General features: G+C 44.5%; 1 protein-coding gene across 8 annotated transcripts in view; it reads right to left on the minus strand.

The window, feature by feature from the left end:
- Positions 1-13,185, minus strand: part of GGT1 (gamma-glutamyltransferase 1) — a 62,616-nt gene that overhangs the window by 11,905 nt on the left and 37,526 nt on the right. For 5 of the 8 annotated variants that reach the window (XM_064465873.1, XM_064465872.1, XM_064465871.1 and 2 more), the window contains one exon: positions 58-225. In XM_064465873.1, the coding sequence (XP_064321943.1) occupies positions 58-221 (164 nt within the window). In that variant the 5' untranslated portion in view covers positions 222-225. Of the gene's footprint in view, positions 1-57; positions 226-7,893; positions 8,073-13,185 lie in introns of those variants that run through there. The other 3 variants (XM_064465877.1, XM_064465876.1, XM_064465870.1) reach the window with 3 other exon arrangements.

Here is a 13,185-nt window from a genome sequence, read left to right on the forward strand (position 1 = left end):
TAAGAGCTGTCAGAGCTAACGAGTCACAGCATGATTAGTGGGATGATTAGTGGGTACCTTCCAATTATTGAGCACTGCCCTGCGTCTGTAGCCACAGCTGCCCTCTTATACGTGTGTGTGTCCCCTGAGTCAGAGAGCAGCCCGAAGACGAGGCCCAAGAGCAAGATGAGCCCCAGCAGGACTGCAGCCAGGACTCCAGCCACCACATAGCGCTTCTTCATCTTCCTGTGGGAAGAGATGGGATCATCAGCCTTGCTGCTTCTGGGGCACGTGGGAACTGGGGAACAGGTGATCAGGCACAAGAGCAGTCTTTTCATCTACTTTCTTTCATATGCGCTGTTTCCCCCTCTACCTCCCAGCAGCTGACAGCTCTGCTCATGGAAGGGTGGTTTAGGAAGGAGTGGCCAGGGGAGGTGTGAACCCAATTCTGGCCTTGACAGTTAAATCAAGGTGATGTTCTGTTTAAAGTAAAGTAGAATATCAAGAGGGGAGAGGATGTTCAAGATGTCCTGCTACTGTTACCTTTCAATGTCAATAGGACAACTGATTGCTCTTTGTGACATTACGCTTTGAGGATTTTAGATGCTCAGCTAGCCTTTAAGCTGCGGCTCTGCTTGGGCGGACAGGGGCCCAGTGTCAGACTGGATTTGATCTAGTTCCTAAATCAAGTCAGCAATACCAGTCAGAGACTTTTTACCAGATTCCCCCCTCCAACACATACTGGCAGGCCCTTTGTCTCCTCTGTAATGTGATGGATTCAAGGACTGCATCCTGCCTACACCCTGGAGGCAGGCTGGCTTTGTCAGGTGAGCAGCCATCGGTGTTGACCTCTTCCTCCCTACTTCATAGCCACATGGTGAGTCTGTATAAATGACTTCTTACCCATCTTTCCAGCCCTTGCTTTTTAGCAGGTTTCCATGAGTCCTGAGCTGTGGGCCGTGAACAGCTTCTGCCTCCCCTGAATCTCTCACAGAAAGGGTGTCCCAAGTATTTCCTCACTCAGGTTCATATCAAGACCTTTTCTATGGAGACCACTAGTACCATTTCTCTATGCCCCTGCCACCTCTATGCAGAACCACCATTCTAACAACTCCAAAGCTTTTACCAGCTTCCCCTTTACCCGTTACTACCATCCTATTTGCAGAGTGATCTACTTCAGTGAGCACCCTGGGGATTCCTGGAAGCCCTTTGGTAACAGTTCTGAAGTGTTACAGTACCAGCAATTAAAAGGTCCCAAACCAGCAACTGTCGCTTGGCTAAAAGCCTGTCTTGTAGCAGATAGGTAACCTCATACACCAGAAAAGCAGAATATCCATAAGTGAGAAGGGAAAACCAAGTAGCAGAACATAATTGGTGTTAGTCATTACTCAAATCATCTTCAGAGGAAAAATTTTTTTTAAAAAAATGTAACTTCGTATTGTCTGCTTTTAAACACCATGTCTGTGAAGGAGTCCCTGTACAGACGGTTGTCAGTAACCAATGCAAAACACAGCTTAGTCATTAGCAAGCAACCCTGGCCAAAGTTTTTTCGCACACTGCAGTGTGAGCACAGCACCCCCTCCTGTTCAGGGCCCTTCGCCAGAGCACCTTTCCAATGAGCCTGTTATTTCTGGAGGGCTATGGCCAGTGCTCATGTCTCCATATTTCCCAGTGCTGCACATAGCTGCTCTTGGGGTGCACAGGGTTACTGTTTATCGGTGAGTGAGCACAGGACACTAAGGAGCCCTCCAGGCAAGCATATTCCAGATACACACCGGGCGAGTCGAAAGCTATTGAGGGGATGGAGAGCACTGCCACCTTGCTGGTACTGTCAGTCCATGAAATACAGCTTGAACAGCTACTCTTTAACCCATTTCCTTTCCCATTACAGGATTGTTTCAGCAAAAAAAGACCTAAATTCATCTTATGCCTTTGAGGACCAACTTCCCCCTGCATAGTGCAGCTTTGTGTTTTCACCATGACTATTGCACTTCAGCAATAGCCAAGATGCCCTTTACCTTACAGAAGCACCTGCCATTGTCAGAGACAAGCCAGTCCACGGCATTGTGGGTGAGGAGTGGATTAACCAACCTCATCCTCTGTGGATGTTCAACAGCCCAAAGCAGAGCAAACTCCAGCACTTGGTGCCTTGCAGCAGCAGCACACGCAGGACTGGGGAGCAGTGAGCATGCCAGCACTGGGCTGACTAGAGGAAACAGGCCAGGCCAGCCAAACCAAAAGTTTTCTCAGAGGGAGGAGATTAGCAAGCACTGTCCCCTCAACCTCACCCTCACTCCTATTATTTAAATTCAGAGATACACATTTGCTATCCAAGCCCTGTATCTGCAAGTCTCAGTCTGAGCACTAAAGATGCCCATCTCCAAGTAAAGCAGCTCAAAAGAGGGTGTAAATCTACTGTATGTGCTGCTCTGTAAACAAATGTCAGCTGAGGCCAGTAAAAGGTAAATGGATGAAACCTCTTTCCAGGTTCTAGAACTTGATTTACACTCAACTACTTTTAAGAGACCAGTGGCATGTTTGCAGAGCAACGACTGTGCAGGGAAACAGAGAAGACATTATGCCCCCAACAATAGCTCATACACAGCCTCAGAGTTTAAAGACAGTTTTGTTTGTTGGCAGAGGGAGTTCAGCTTCAGCACTGGCAGTCTCCTCCAGGCTGCACAAGAAATGCTATGGGATCTTTTATCTGCACCCCAGCTAGGCAGAAGGTACTTTGTTTCGTCTGAAGGCTGCTCTATGCTGGGCTGTCGTGCAAGCCTGGGGTGACTCAAGAGCTGTGGCTGGTGTGTTAACCCATAGGCTCCTGGCTGGGGCTGTGCAGTTCTCCTCCATGACTGCTTACCTCACTGACAGGCTCCTGTAAAGATTCACTGCCTTGTCAGGCAAGTTATTCTGAGAGCAGGAGCAGAGAAGGGGAAACCTCAGATAGTACCTCTGCTCTCATCTTTCACCTCCTCTATGGATTTGGATGACACTTGTGAGCATCTCTTAGACCCGTAAGAGCTCCATACCGAGCTCCCAGCTGCCCGGTGAGCTGCCCACTTCATATGCCTCAGGCACAGCTCCCAGCCTGCTGCCAGCCCCTGGGGGAGGGCAAGACACACACCGCTGGGGACAGGAGCAAGCATACAGACTGCCATGAAGAAGCGACACTGACACCCATTGATTCTGGGACCCAAGTAGGGCCGGTAAAAGTGAATGCTCTTAATAAAAGTGCATCTGTGCAATCTGTCAGATTGCTCCTGCTAAGGAAGAAGCAGATGTACGGGCTAAAGGTTTGCAGATTTCTCTTCTGCAACAGTACAGAAAACAATCTCAGCTGAGAATAATCCTCTCCACCTTAACTGCCAGCTCAACTCCTTAACCTATTTCAGGTCTGACCCTAGAGGAAAACACCCCTTCCACAGTCCTTACTGCCTTCCTAACTGTGGGTCAGCAGAGAGCCGAACAGGCATTTTGTTTGCTGTACAGCAATTGGGAGATGGATCAGGAGCTGGTAGATACCCCATTCTCTAACACACCTTGCCATGCTTGCCCTGTGCCCTGGGTAGGCGCCCTGTAGGAACAGCTGAGTTTTTGTACCAACAGTCTTTTTGAGCCTCGGCTCCAAAGGCGAAGCCCCACTATGATTTATTGTTGGGAGTGGAGCAGCAGCTGTGGACTGCCACCTGAACTGGCTCCCCAGCTATAATCTGCTGAAGCTGGCTTTAACCTCCAAATGTCTACCAAATCCAGCTGTTTGGAAGCTTGGCTAGCACTTCAGCCACACAGCACCGCTTAGCAGCAGCAATATGTCTCCAGGAGAGAGTGGCTATAAAACCATTACAAGCGATATGATTATTTCTCACTGTAGTACAGGTCCAACAGCCAGTCCTAGGCATGGAATTTAAAATGTAGCCTGATAGTCTGTCTTAATTTATATTAGGAGAGGGAGAGGACCAGCAAGTAGCAGAGTCACGCTTGTACGAGCAACCCCATTGAGCCACGTTCACAACATTCACAACATTATTTAGACATGACATTGTTTTTTAATTAAAAGAACCTCACTGTCAGGCAGGGGATATAGGGTCTGACATCTTTTCCAAGAAGGCTGGGGCGCGCTGTGGAGATAAGAAACCTGCCATAGTAAGGGAAAGCACCAGGGGAACTGAAAGAGGAGAAAGAGGAGATGTGCCAGCCAGAAAGCAGGGGAGACAGAACAGTGGGATACCACAGGATTACAAAAGAGGCCAGGTATGGTCAGACACTGGCTTGTTCTTGAATGAAGCAATGAAGAAAGCATTTACTGACAATGCCTAAAACTTTAACCACGCAGGCTTTAAACCCATCTTGCAACAGCTGCATACCTCAGCACCCACTCCTAAGAGTTCCTCGTACTCCCACCCCCAGCCCAGTAGCCAACACTTGGCCATTAGCTTTGAGACAACTGTCCTTACTTGCCCCAGGCAGCACATATTATGCAAGGATAGACTGGACATCTTGAGTCTTGTCACAGGACATAGGCTGTGCTCTTCTGATAAAACTCAAAGTCTAATCCATATCAATAGCATTGCCATATTGAAATAATTAATAACAAGCAGCTGAAATAATGCTTTCACAGTTTACCGGTGTGTGGCGTGAACTGTCAGTGACTTTTGAGTGAGAATGTATGCAAAGAACGGCCACAAGATTGCCACAGGGCCCCCAGGAGAATAAGCCAAGAGAGGCCTCAAAAGAGTAGAACCAGGTTGATAACAGAGGCCTAAGGGCTGTTCACACAAATGTCCTGTTACTGAGCCAGCACCAAGTGACAGCCTGATGAAGGTGCCTCTAACTGGTCACATAGGTGGGGCCACCTCTAAGGTGTGTGTAAGACTCTAAGATGGCTACTTGCGCTGGCACCGTACTTCAGGCCCAGGCATGCAGAAACAACCGCTCCGACACCCTGCCTTGCTACAGGTGTGAGTACTGTTGGACAGCACAGGCTGCTTATTCCCAAGGGCTGTTCCCAGCATCCTGCCAGGGGCCAGACCATATTCGAAGGTGAAGAAGGTGTTATATCCATCCTTGTGCTAATGGCTGGTGGGAGGGGTCCTTCTCAACCACCAAGCTGATACTGGTTCCCCATGCCATTATCTCCTTGCTTTCCTTTCTCTCCGGTTGCTCGCTGAGAGGTAGTGTAATGAAAAAATCAAATTATTGCTTCATTTGTGGGAAGTCTTTGCACTAGGAGTCTGTGCACACACCCAGTTAGCCAGACGACAGTTTAAATCCTCAGGTATAACTGTGCTAACCATGCATTCCCTCAGCTGTCACTAAGGACAATGGTCAGCAGCTTCTGCTGTTGTCTGCAGGAATATCCAGGGTCGTTGGCCTCTGAGCAGCTAATTAGCTGGGGTTATCTGCTCCAAGACAGCTTGCACTGAAGAAAATTAGGACAAAACCAATACAGAAAGCGCACTAGAACTGTCCATAGCTATTTCTGGTGAGTTCAGCTGTTCCTTCCACCTCTAAAGGGAGAAAAACTTCCAAGATTTGTTTGCTCTTCTGAGTTATAATTTTTTGTACTTTGCTTATATACCTGTTTTCTAGCAGTTCTGTAAGACTTCGTATGACTTGCTAAGTACAGTCTTTTCCCGTTTCCTACCAAAACTGGTTGTTATGCCTTCTAGGGCATGTTATGCCTCCTCACACACCAAATCAAAGCTTAGGTTGCCCATTCCCCATCAACCACTCCTTCCTTACACAATTTACAGTTCTTACGTTCTGGTAGGCTAATATATACCATAATTATCCAAAGGCCAGGGGATAAACACCTTACACAATAAGGATTGTGTAGATATTACAAATATAGTTGTAACATGAAACTTGCTTCCCGCCTACCAGGTTAGAATTCCCCAGTTGCAATGGGGTCCTTGCATCTCACCACACATAGTCCCAATGTAGCAACGGGTGAGCTGGTGTAGGCTGTACATACCTTTACTCTTGGACTGAACTGGAATGTCTCAGATGCAACATTTCTACCCACTAACAGGTTTGTGTTAGTGCAAATAGCAGAAAAGTTTGTTAGCAATAGTTCACGCCTGCTCTTCTATGGCTTTGTTAGGAGAGACATAAGCTTCCTGAGCACTCTGCTTTTGAGGACAGTCCCAAAAGATACGGGTTTGTTTCCCTGTGCCTTCTGTCCTGTACTCAGACACAAAATTCTGGTCCCATATAAGCTTCCCCATGCAGCCTTGCTCTGCAGTTATTGCAATAAGACACGAACTTAAGTCATTTGAGATTCTGATCTACATGCTCGTGTGTTAAATATCTTCTCCCCTCAGGCCTTTTACTATGACTTATAGTGGCAGTCACCAGGATACTTCTGATCAGGTCTGATTCTGCTACCAATGATGCAGGCAGACAGAATCTTCTATCAGGTACAGATCTTCATGGTGACTAGCAGACATTTTTTCAGTAACTACTTCTATCTTGCCTGCACGATGCCTTCCAGACACTTTAAACTAGTTATTAACAACTACCTTTTGTATCTAAAGAAATCATTCCCAACTGAAGTCTTACACACAGATTTCTGTAGAAAAATGTGACTCAAATATTGAAGTATCTGTAATTCAATAGGAGCAGATATTTTAAGTATAGTCAATTCTATGCCACACAATGAGACAGGAGTTACATTCTGGTATTAAGCTGGAAATGAAATAAGTTCTTATACTTATCCATCATGAGATATTTAAGTTGAAGTCTTATGCAGTCTTCATCTGCACCAGTGATAACGGAACTAAAGCAGAATTCAGCCAAGCCCAAAGAGGCTTCCGAATTCAGCTCTAGGCACTGGTCCTGTCTGGAGCAGGGGGACAGAGCAGTCCCTGGACAAACGCAGTAACTCCATTGAACTCGGATAAAAGCCTTGCTCATAGCTAGTGCTTCCATGTTGGTTCCTGTCCAGCTGGCTGGCTCCCTGTGTGACTTGCTGCCTCCCTCAGATGCAAGTTCAAAGTATAACAGTACATAAAGCCTTTAGCACCCTCTTTGTTCAGCCTGGCACGGAGGGCTCATGTGCATACAGATCAATTTTAAGGGGAAAGGCCTCAGCACTTATCAGTGGTCCTTAATTACTGCTGTGATGTCAAACCAGACATAATCCACACTGAACAGAACTGAGTGAAAAGTCCCCAAATAAAGCAGGCTGTTCCAGCTGTTCTTCAGGTATGCTGTTCACAAAAGAGCTATTGTAATCAAGATTTGCAACTCCTCCACAGTCATTAGGTTTTCTAAAGTCTAATGGCATGTAGCATTCTGTCCAATACAGAGTAAACACTGAGGTCAGTGAGAGAGAGACAATTTCCTCTTGAAACAACTTTTTTCCCCCCAAAATTCCATGTTTTCTGGCAGAAATTTTAGTGTCAAATCCAACATTTTTTATTTTAAGACAGTTCAGCATAAACTATGAAGTGAAAAAAGGCAGAAAGGTGAAATAAGTGCAAAACACTCCATTTGACATTGTTTTTACAGTGTTTTCTAATTAGGGACCTCCCAGAAATCCAGAAGTAGAAACCTCAAACTCAGAAATGCAAGTAATGAAAATAAAGGTTTCTCAACTCATTCAGAACATCACTGTTACACTCACTTCCAATTTAAAAATCAAAATGTTTAATTAAAATAGTTCTATTCTCCCAACTGTTGCAAAAGATGTTTCCAGATGCTCTTCTGCCATTAAACTAGAAGTTGGTTATTAGACCTGAGCTTATTCAGACTGGTTAGTCAGGTTCTATCATTCTCTTTTAGCAAGCTTTCATGTGATATATTAAAAAAAGTCACATTGTCCCATATTCTGTTGAATAAGAAATCCCACACAGCACTTCCAGGCCGAGGGGAATGGCTTAATGAAGGTAATTTCAAATTCCCCCTTACCTCTTGAGAGTATTTGCAAGTCTGTCCTGTCCTTTTGCACAGATCTTTATGTACTGATATTCTTTGAATATCCTTTCTCAAGCACTGAACCCTTTTCTAGGGAGAATACATCCTTGTAGCAGTAACCCCTTATCTTCCCTTAAAAGCTCTCTGAAGCATACTGTACTCTTTGGTATTTGTACTGCTCTGCTCATGGAGATTAACCCATCAAAACTCATTATGTCTGAATTCACAGTACCAGGGGAATGAGTAAGTAATCATTGACTAGGTGAAAAGTCAAGAACCCACACCTTTTAAAATGCATATTTTAGCATCCACAAAGGTTGTGTTTCACCAGCAGAATCATTCTGTGTTCTTGGCTTCAGTTACGACACAGTACAAATGTGAGTTTTCCCACACCTCATCGCTATCTCAAGTTCTGATTAAGCAACTGAGCAAACATGTGGTCATTTAAGTAGAAGTGCTCCCATCTCCACGTGGTCATATACACTTGTACCTCTCTTGCCTAACCAGCTGGCACCCTTGTGATTCAGAAAGAGACTGGGTTTTAAGTGTGTCTGTACGTTGCAGTTTAAATCCAGACACCCTGACAGATTCAGCTGTGATTACATTTGGTGGCAGCAAACTCTCTGCCCAGTGTGATTGACTGCCTCCAATGCAAGGGTCACCGATCAGCTCACATACCTGTTCTTCAGCAATCACGGCTACACCCTACCTTAAATTGTTATTGGTTTTAGTTTGGATTAATACTCCGGCTGCAATGAGCAGCAGACGCAATGCCTCTTCTGCCACCCCTGCTCCCATAGCAGCACCCTCTGGCCAGGAGGGTCACGGAGCAGGAAGGTAGGGATGAAAATACTTGCCTCCCATCACTAAACCTCACTAAAACTTTTAATCCTACATATCTGCTTGTGCCAAGTCTAGAAGTATGGTTGCAGCTCACCTGCCCTTGAAGTGCAGCATAAACCCCAGTAGTAACCCAGATTCAAGGGGATGAGCTGCACAAACTGTCTTTGGACTCTAAGGATTCAGCTACTGAAGCTTATGTGAACTGCTGCTGCCCATAGCTTGCTAGAAACCTCAGACCCAGCTTTGAACACAAGGGCTGAATGCCCATCCAGAATGCAGCACAGGCAAATCACAGCTTGCCTGAAACTTGGGCACAGCAAGGATTCAAGCCCACATGTCGTAAGCCTGATTTTTAGCCAGGAGGCTGCCCTGCTAGTACAGGATGAAGCAAATCTGCCTGGATGCCAGTCAGCACTGCGAGATGCTATTGTTTGACCTACCAGGATCAGTCAAGTGGTTAATGTCTCAATTCCAAACCTGTCCAGTCCCTCTGCCCCACTCCAACCTTTGATACACTGCATCTTTACTTACTTCAGAAGGAGGGTAGCTGAACTACAATGACTTGTTAACAAAGTTTGGCCTAGCTCCAGGAGTAAAAGTTTTGGGGAACGTGAGCCATATTTCCTCTGCTTAAAAATACACCTTCTTTTCTGTAATAACAACAAAACAGAGTTCTGTTTAACATTTATGTCGGGTAAAATCAGTATTATAAAACAGACATATTTGGAAGGGGTTTAGCATGTGCCCATCTTTCAAAAAGGACTTTCAAATATCCCTTTCAAGACATTGCATCAAGGGGGCAGGTCCCTTCCATTATATTTCTATTGTCCAAGAGATCTTGAGCAAAAACAGAAGCTTTCTGGAAAGTAGGTACTGGCACAGAAAATACTCTGCAGGCTCAGAAGGGTTTGACATATCTGCTGTTCCTACTGGCCAGTCTAAAGTACACATTCAGATTCTGGGCCATATCCCATTAGTAACACATACCACTCCCACTGTATCTAATTTATTGATGTGAGACCCATGATCCTCCACAGAAAAGATTGCAATAGCAGCTGTTCCAAAACAACTATCCTCTGAAAAAGCAGACAATCTGCCCCAAACAAACTCAATTATACTTTCGGTCTGTCACACTTTTGCTATTAAGTGATGAATATTTTACAGAGGAATTTAAGATGCAATTTACTGAACTGAACCTTTTTCTTAATTTACCAACCCCATAGGTGTGATGGTACTAGGTTTTATGCTTAATAGCAACTTTAGAACTATAAAACTATGTCACTGAAGTAGGTCTAGGTCAGAAGAGCGTCTCCCTGTCACCATATTTGTCTTAGAGGCTGCAAGGCGACACAGAAAGGCTGATAGCTGTGAGAAACCCCTGTTCTAAATCATAATTATCCAACTGTTACTCTTCACCTCCACTGCTGAAAGGCAAGTTTTACAACAGTGAGCCAGCAAAATTAATCAAATTCCTATGTCCTTCTTCAAGGGCAACGCAGTCTCATCTGTGGCATGTTCTTACAGGCACAGGGCTGGAATAATTTGGATGCTCCTCGGCAAGTTGCTCTTTCACCTCTGCATAAGTAGAGTTGAGGATGGGGTCAGAGAAAGTTAGGAAACCTGAAGCTAGTGTTTCTGGTTCCGATAGGTGAATAGCTTACTATACACAGGTTGCGCTATGCACAACTACTTCATTTCAGTTGTACATAGTTTTTAAGAACTGTTAAGTATCTCTGCCTAGGCATTAATCTACTTGATTGTCCTTTTATAGCTCAGCCTTGCATGTTTCAAGCAGCCGAGTCACACCTCAAACAGAAATAACATGGTTCATGCAGGTGCATTGCTGCCTTGTTAATCTCAACATCTCAACCTATTACAAAAAAAAAGAAAACAGTACCTCCTGCAGGGATTGCCACCTCTTTCCATTTTTTATGTTCATGGCATGGTCATCTTTAACATTCTCCAAAAATTAGCACACGCTATTACATTGAAACTTGAGCAACAGAGTGAAAGCTCCATTTGTGCCTTCTTCTAAAGGAGTGCATCTGTCAGTGTATGAAGCAATGCCTTCGCAGCTCTTGAAACAGGACCTGCAGATACTGAAAAGCATCAGGCACCCTGAAGGCACTCTGGGCAGTTTTTGTTCCTTTCCTCACCTCCTGTTGATTTTTCCATAGGAATTTCACGAAGCAACACCAGCAACTACGCAGATCATGCAACCACATCTACAGTTCAGACTCCTCCTTTTTGTGGTAGGACATGCAATCCAAGGTCTCAATTTCCTGGTGTTTTAACTAGTGCTTTATTGGAATAGAAGCTGTTACAAGACGTCCTCATTTTGCAGGTTAGCTATTTTTGCCCTGAGGAAGTCTTTCCCCTCTAACAGAGCAATGTTGCAATCAATACTACCTGAACATAAACACCAAATAGTATCTTAAGTGCCTGGTAACACAGAGATGTTAATAAACATGTAAAGCTTCTTTCAGTAAATAACAGTTTCCCTTTTGAACCCTTGCTCCACTCTTCCACTACTAGGCAACCAGTAGAAGTACCAGCTGCAGGGGTAGCAGGCAGTCCTAATTTAAGCTAAACACAACATAAGAAATGCTGATGCAAAAAAAGAGATTAGTCCTGAGAAAGCCCTGGCAAACTCTTAAGAGAAAAGGTACTCTAGGAACTGGAAAAGTTGCCTAGCATGCAATAGGTCAAACTGAGTAAGAGCAGGCACACAACAGTTGACTTTCAGAGCTGAAACTAAATAAGCAGATGTTTGTTAACAGCCAAAGCACCTCCTTCCCCTCCAGTGAGAGTTGCTTCCACTATAACACACCTGCTCAAAGAGGAGGAACTCACTAAACCCACATGCTCTCATTTTATTAAGTCCGGTTTCCCATAATCATCCACACAAGCATGCTCCTCCCTGCGGCAAAAGTAAGCTAAATGAAAGATAACTGGTAAATAGGCAGGTTTATTAATCCTTTCTTGCCAGGCACATGGCGCAGTTCTGTTTATATTCTTCTTCCCACAGAGGTAGCTGAAGTAGTGTTACTGAGACAGTGTTGTGGTGTGAGAGCTGACGAGGATCCCTGGCAGACAGAGGCATTGTCGATTGCTGTGCAGAAGGAACCTTTGACAAAGGCCACTGGGATGTGTTTAAAGGGGGAAAGGTTTGATAAAGCCTTCTGAGGCTGACATTTTCTTACATCAAGAATTCATGCCGCTGGCATATTAATAAAATTGTTATGATCCGAATGGATTCTGATTCTTGTAAAGTTATTACAATGATATTCCAGATGTAGAAGATCTATAAATCTAAAGGAGATGATGATTGGACAGTGGTATAAGACATTCAAATGGATTATGACTGGTGTACTGATAGGTAGATTAGGTTAGCTTAGGTTATAAGAAGGGCCACTGCAAAAAGCTATTTCCTGAGCTTTCCTTGAAACGCTATTTCTACATCTTGTGTTATCTGGTTCTGCCAGACAGACAGTATGTATGCATGAAAGAAATAACAGCTTACTAGTGGTATTCTGTTTTGTAAGAGCACTTTCCTGATTTTGCTAATAAAGGATGTTAACCCTTTTTTTCTATTTCCTGTTCAAATTACTTTCTATAACAACTCAGTATGCCAAAGTGAGCATGATAACAGTAACAAGGACCAATTCATTAAACCTTATCTCATTTCAAGTCCCACCTGGTGATAAATGCAAACCTTCAGCTCCTCCCTTCCAGAAAAGGGTGACTGTCCTCTGTTCAAGGCCTGTCTTTTATCAGTTTTCCTCAATTCATTATCTTTCCACTGCCTAACTCAGTCTTTATGCATACCTTTTATGTCAAGCTCCACCGTTTCCAAAAAATACATAAATCTGTACCATTTATTTATCAGCTTTATGAAGCCCTTTCATCTTTGCAAAGCCTTTCTGCCAGGCATCCAAAGAGACTGTGTTCTTGCAGCTAACAGACCTGCCTGTCCCCACAGCCGCCAGCAATCAGCTCAGCAACACAGTCCTGCACAGCCTCCCCTCAACCTCACCATCCCAGAATAAAAGAGGGGAGAGGGCTAGTGAAGGAAGACGGGGGAAAGAAGAGTGAATAACATGGGGGAAAGAAGAAAACTTAAACTGGTGGAAGAGGCAATGAAGGAGGCAGATAGGAGGACAAAAAAAGACTACAGAGTAGGAAAGAGGGAAACTAAAAGGGGAAAAAACAAACTAAAAGGGGAAATATACCCAAACTATGCCCACTCTCAAGGCTAGAGGTTTTCTTCAGTTTAGCCTGACTGCTGCATTTGGGCCTATCCTTCACATCGCATTAAAGCTTTTAGATCACAGGTGAAGTTTGGACTCTCTTGGTGCTCTGCAGAAGGGTGTTTTTAATGTTATTGCCATAGCAGGTAACTATTTACTTTATAGACTGGAAAGCATCTGGATGGGGGGAAAA

The sequence above is a fragment of the Phalacrocorax carbo genome, chromosome 15 (genome assembly GCF_963921805.1).
Source record: "Phalacrocorax carbo chromosome 15, bPhaCar2.1, whole genome shotgun sequence".
NCBI classification, from domain to species: Eukaryota; Metazoa; Chordata; class Aves; order Suliformes; family Phalacrocoracidae; genus Phalacrocorax; species Phalacrocorax carbo.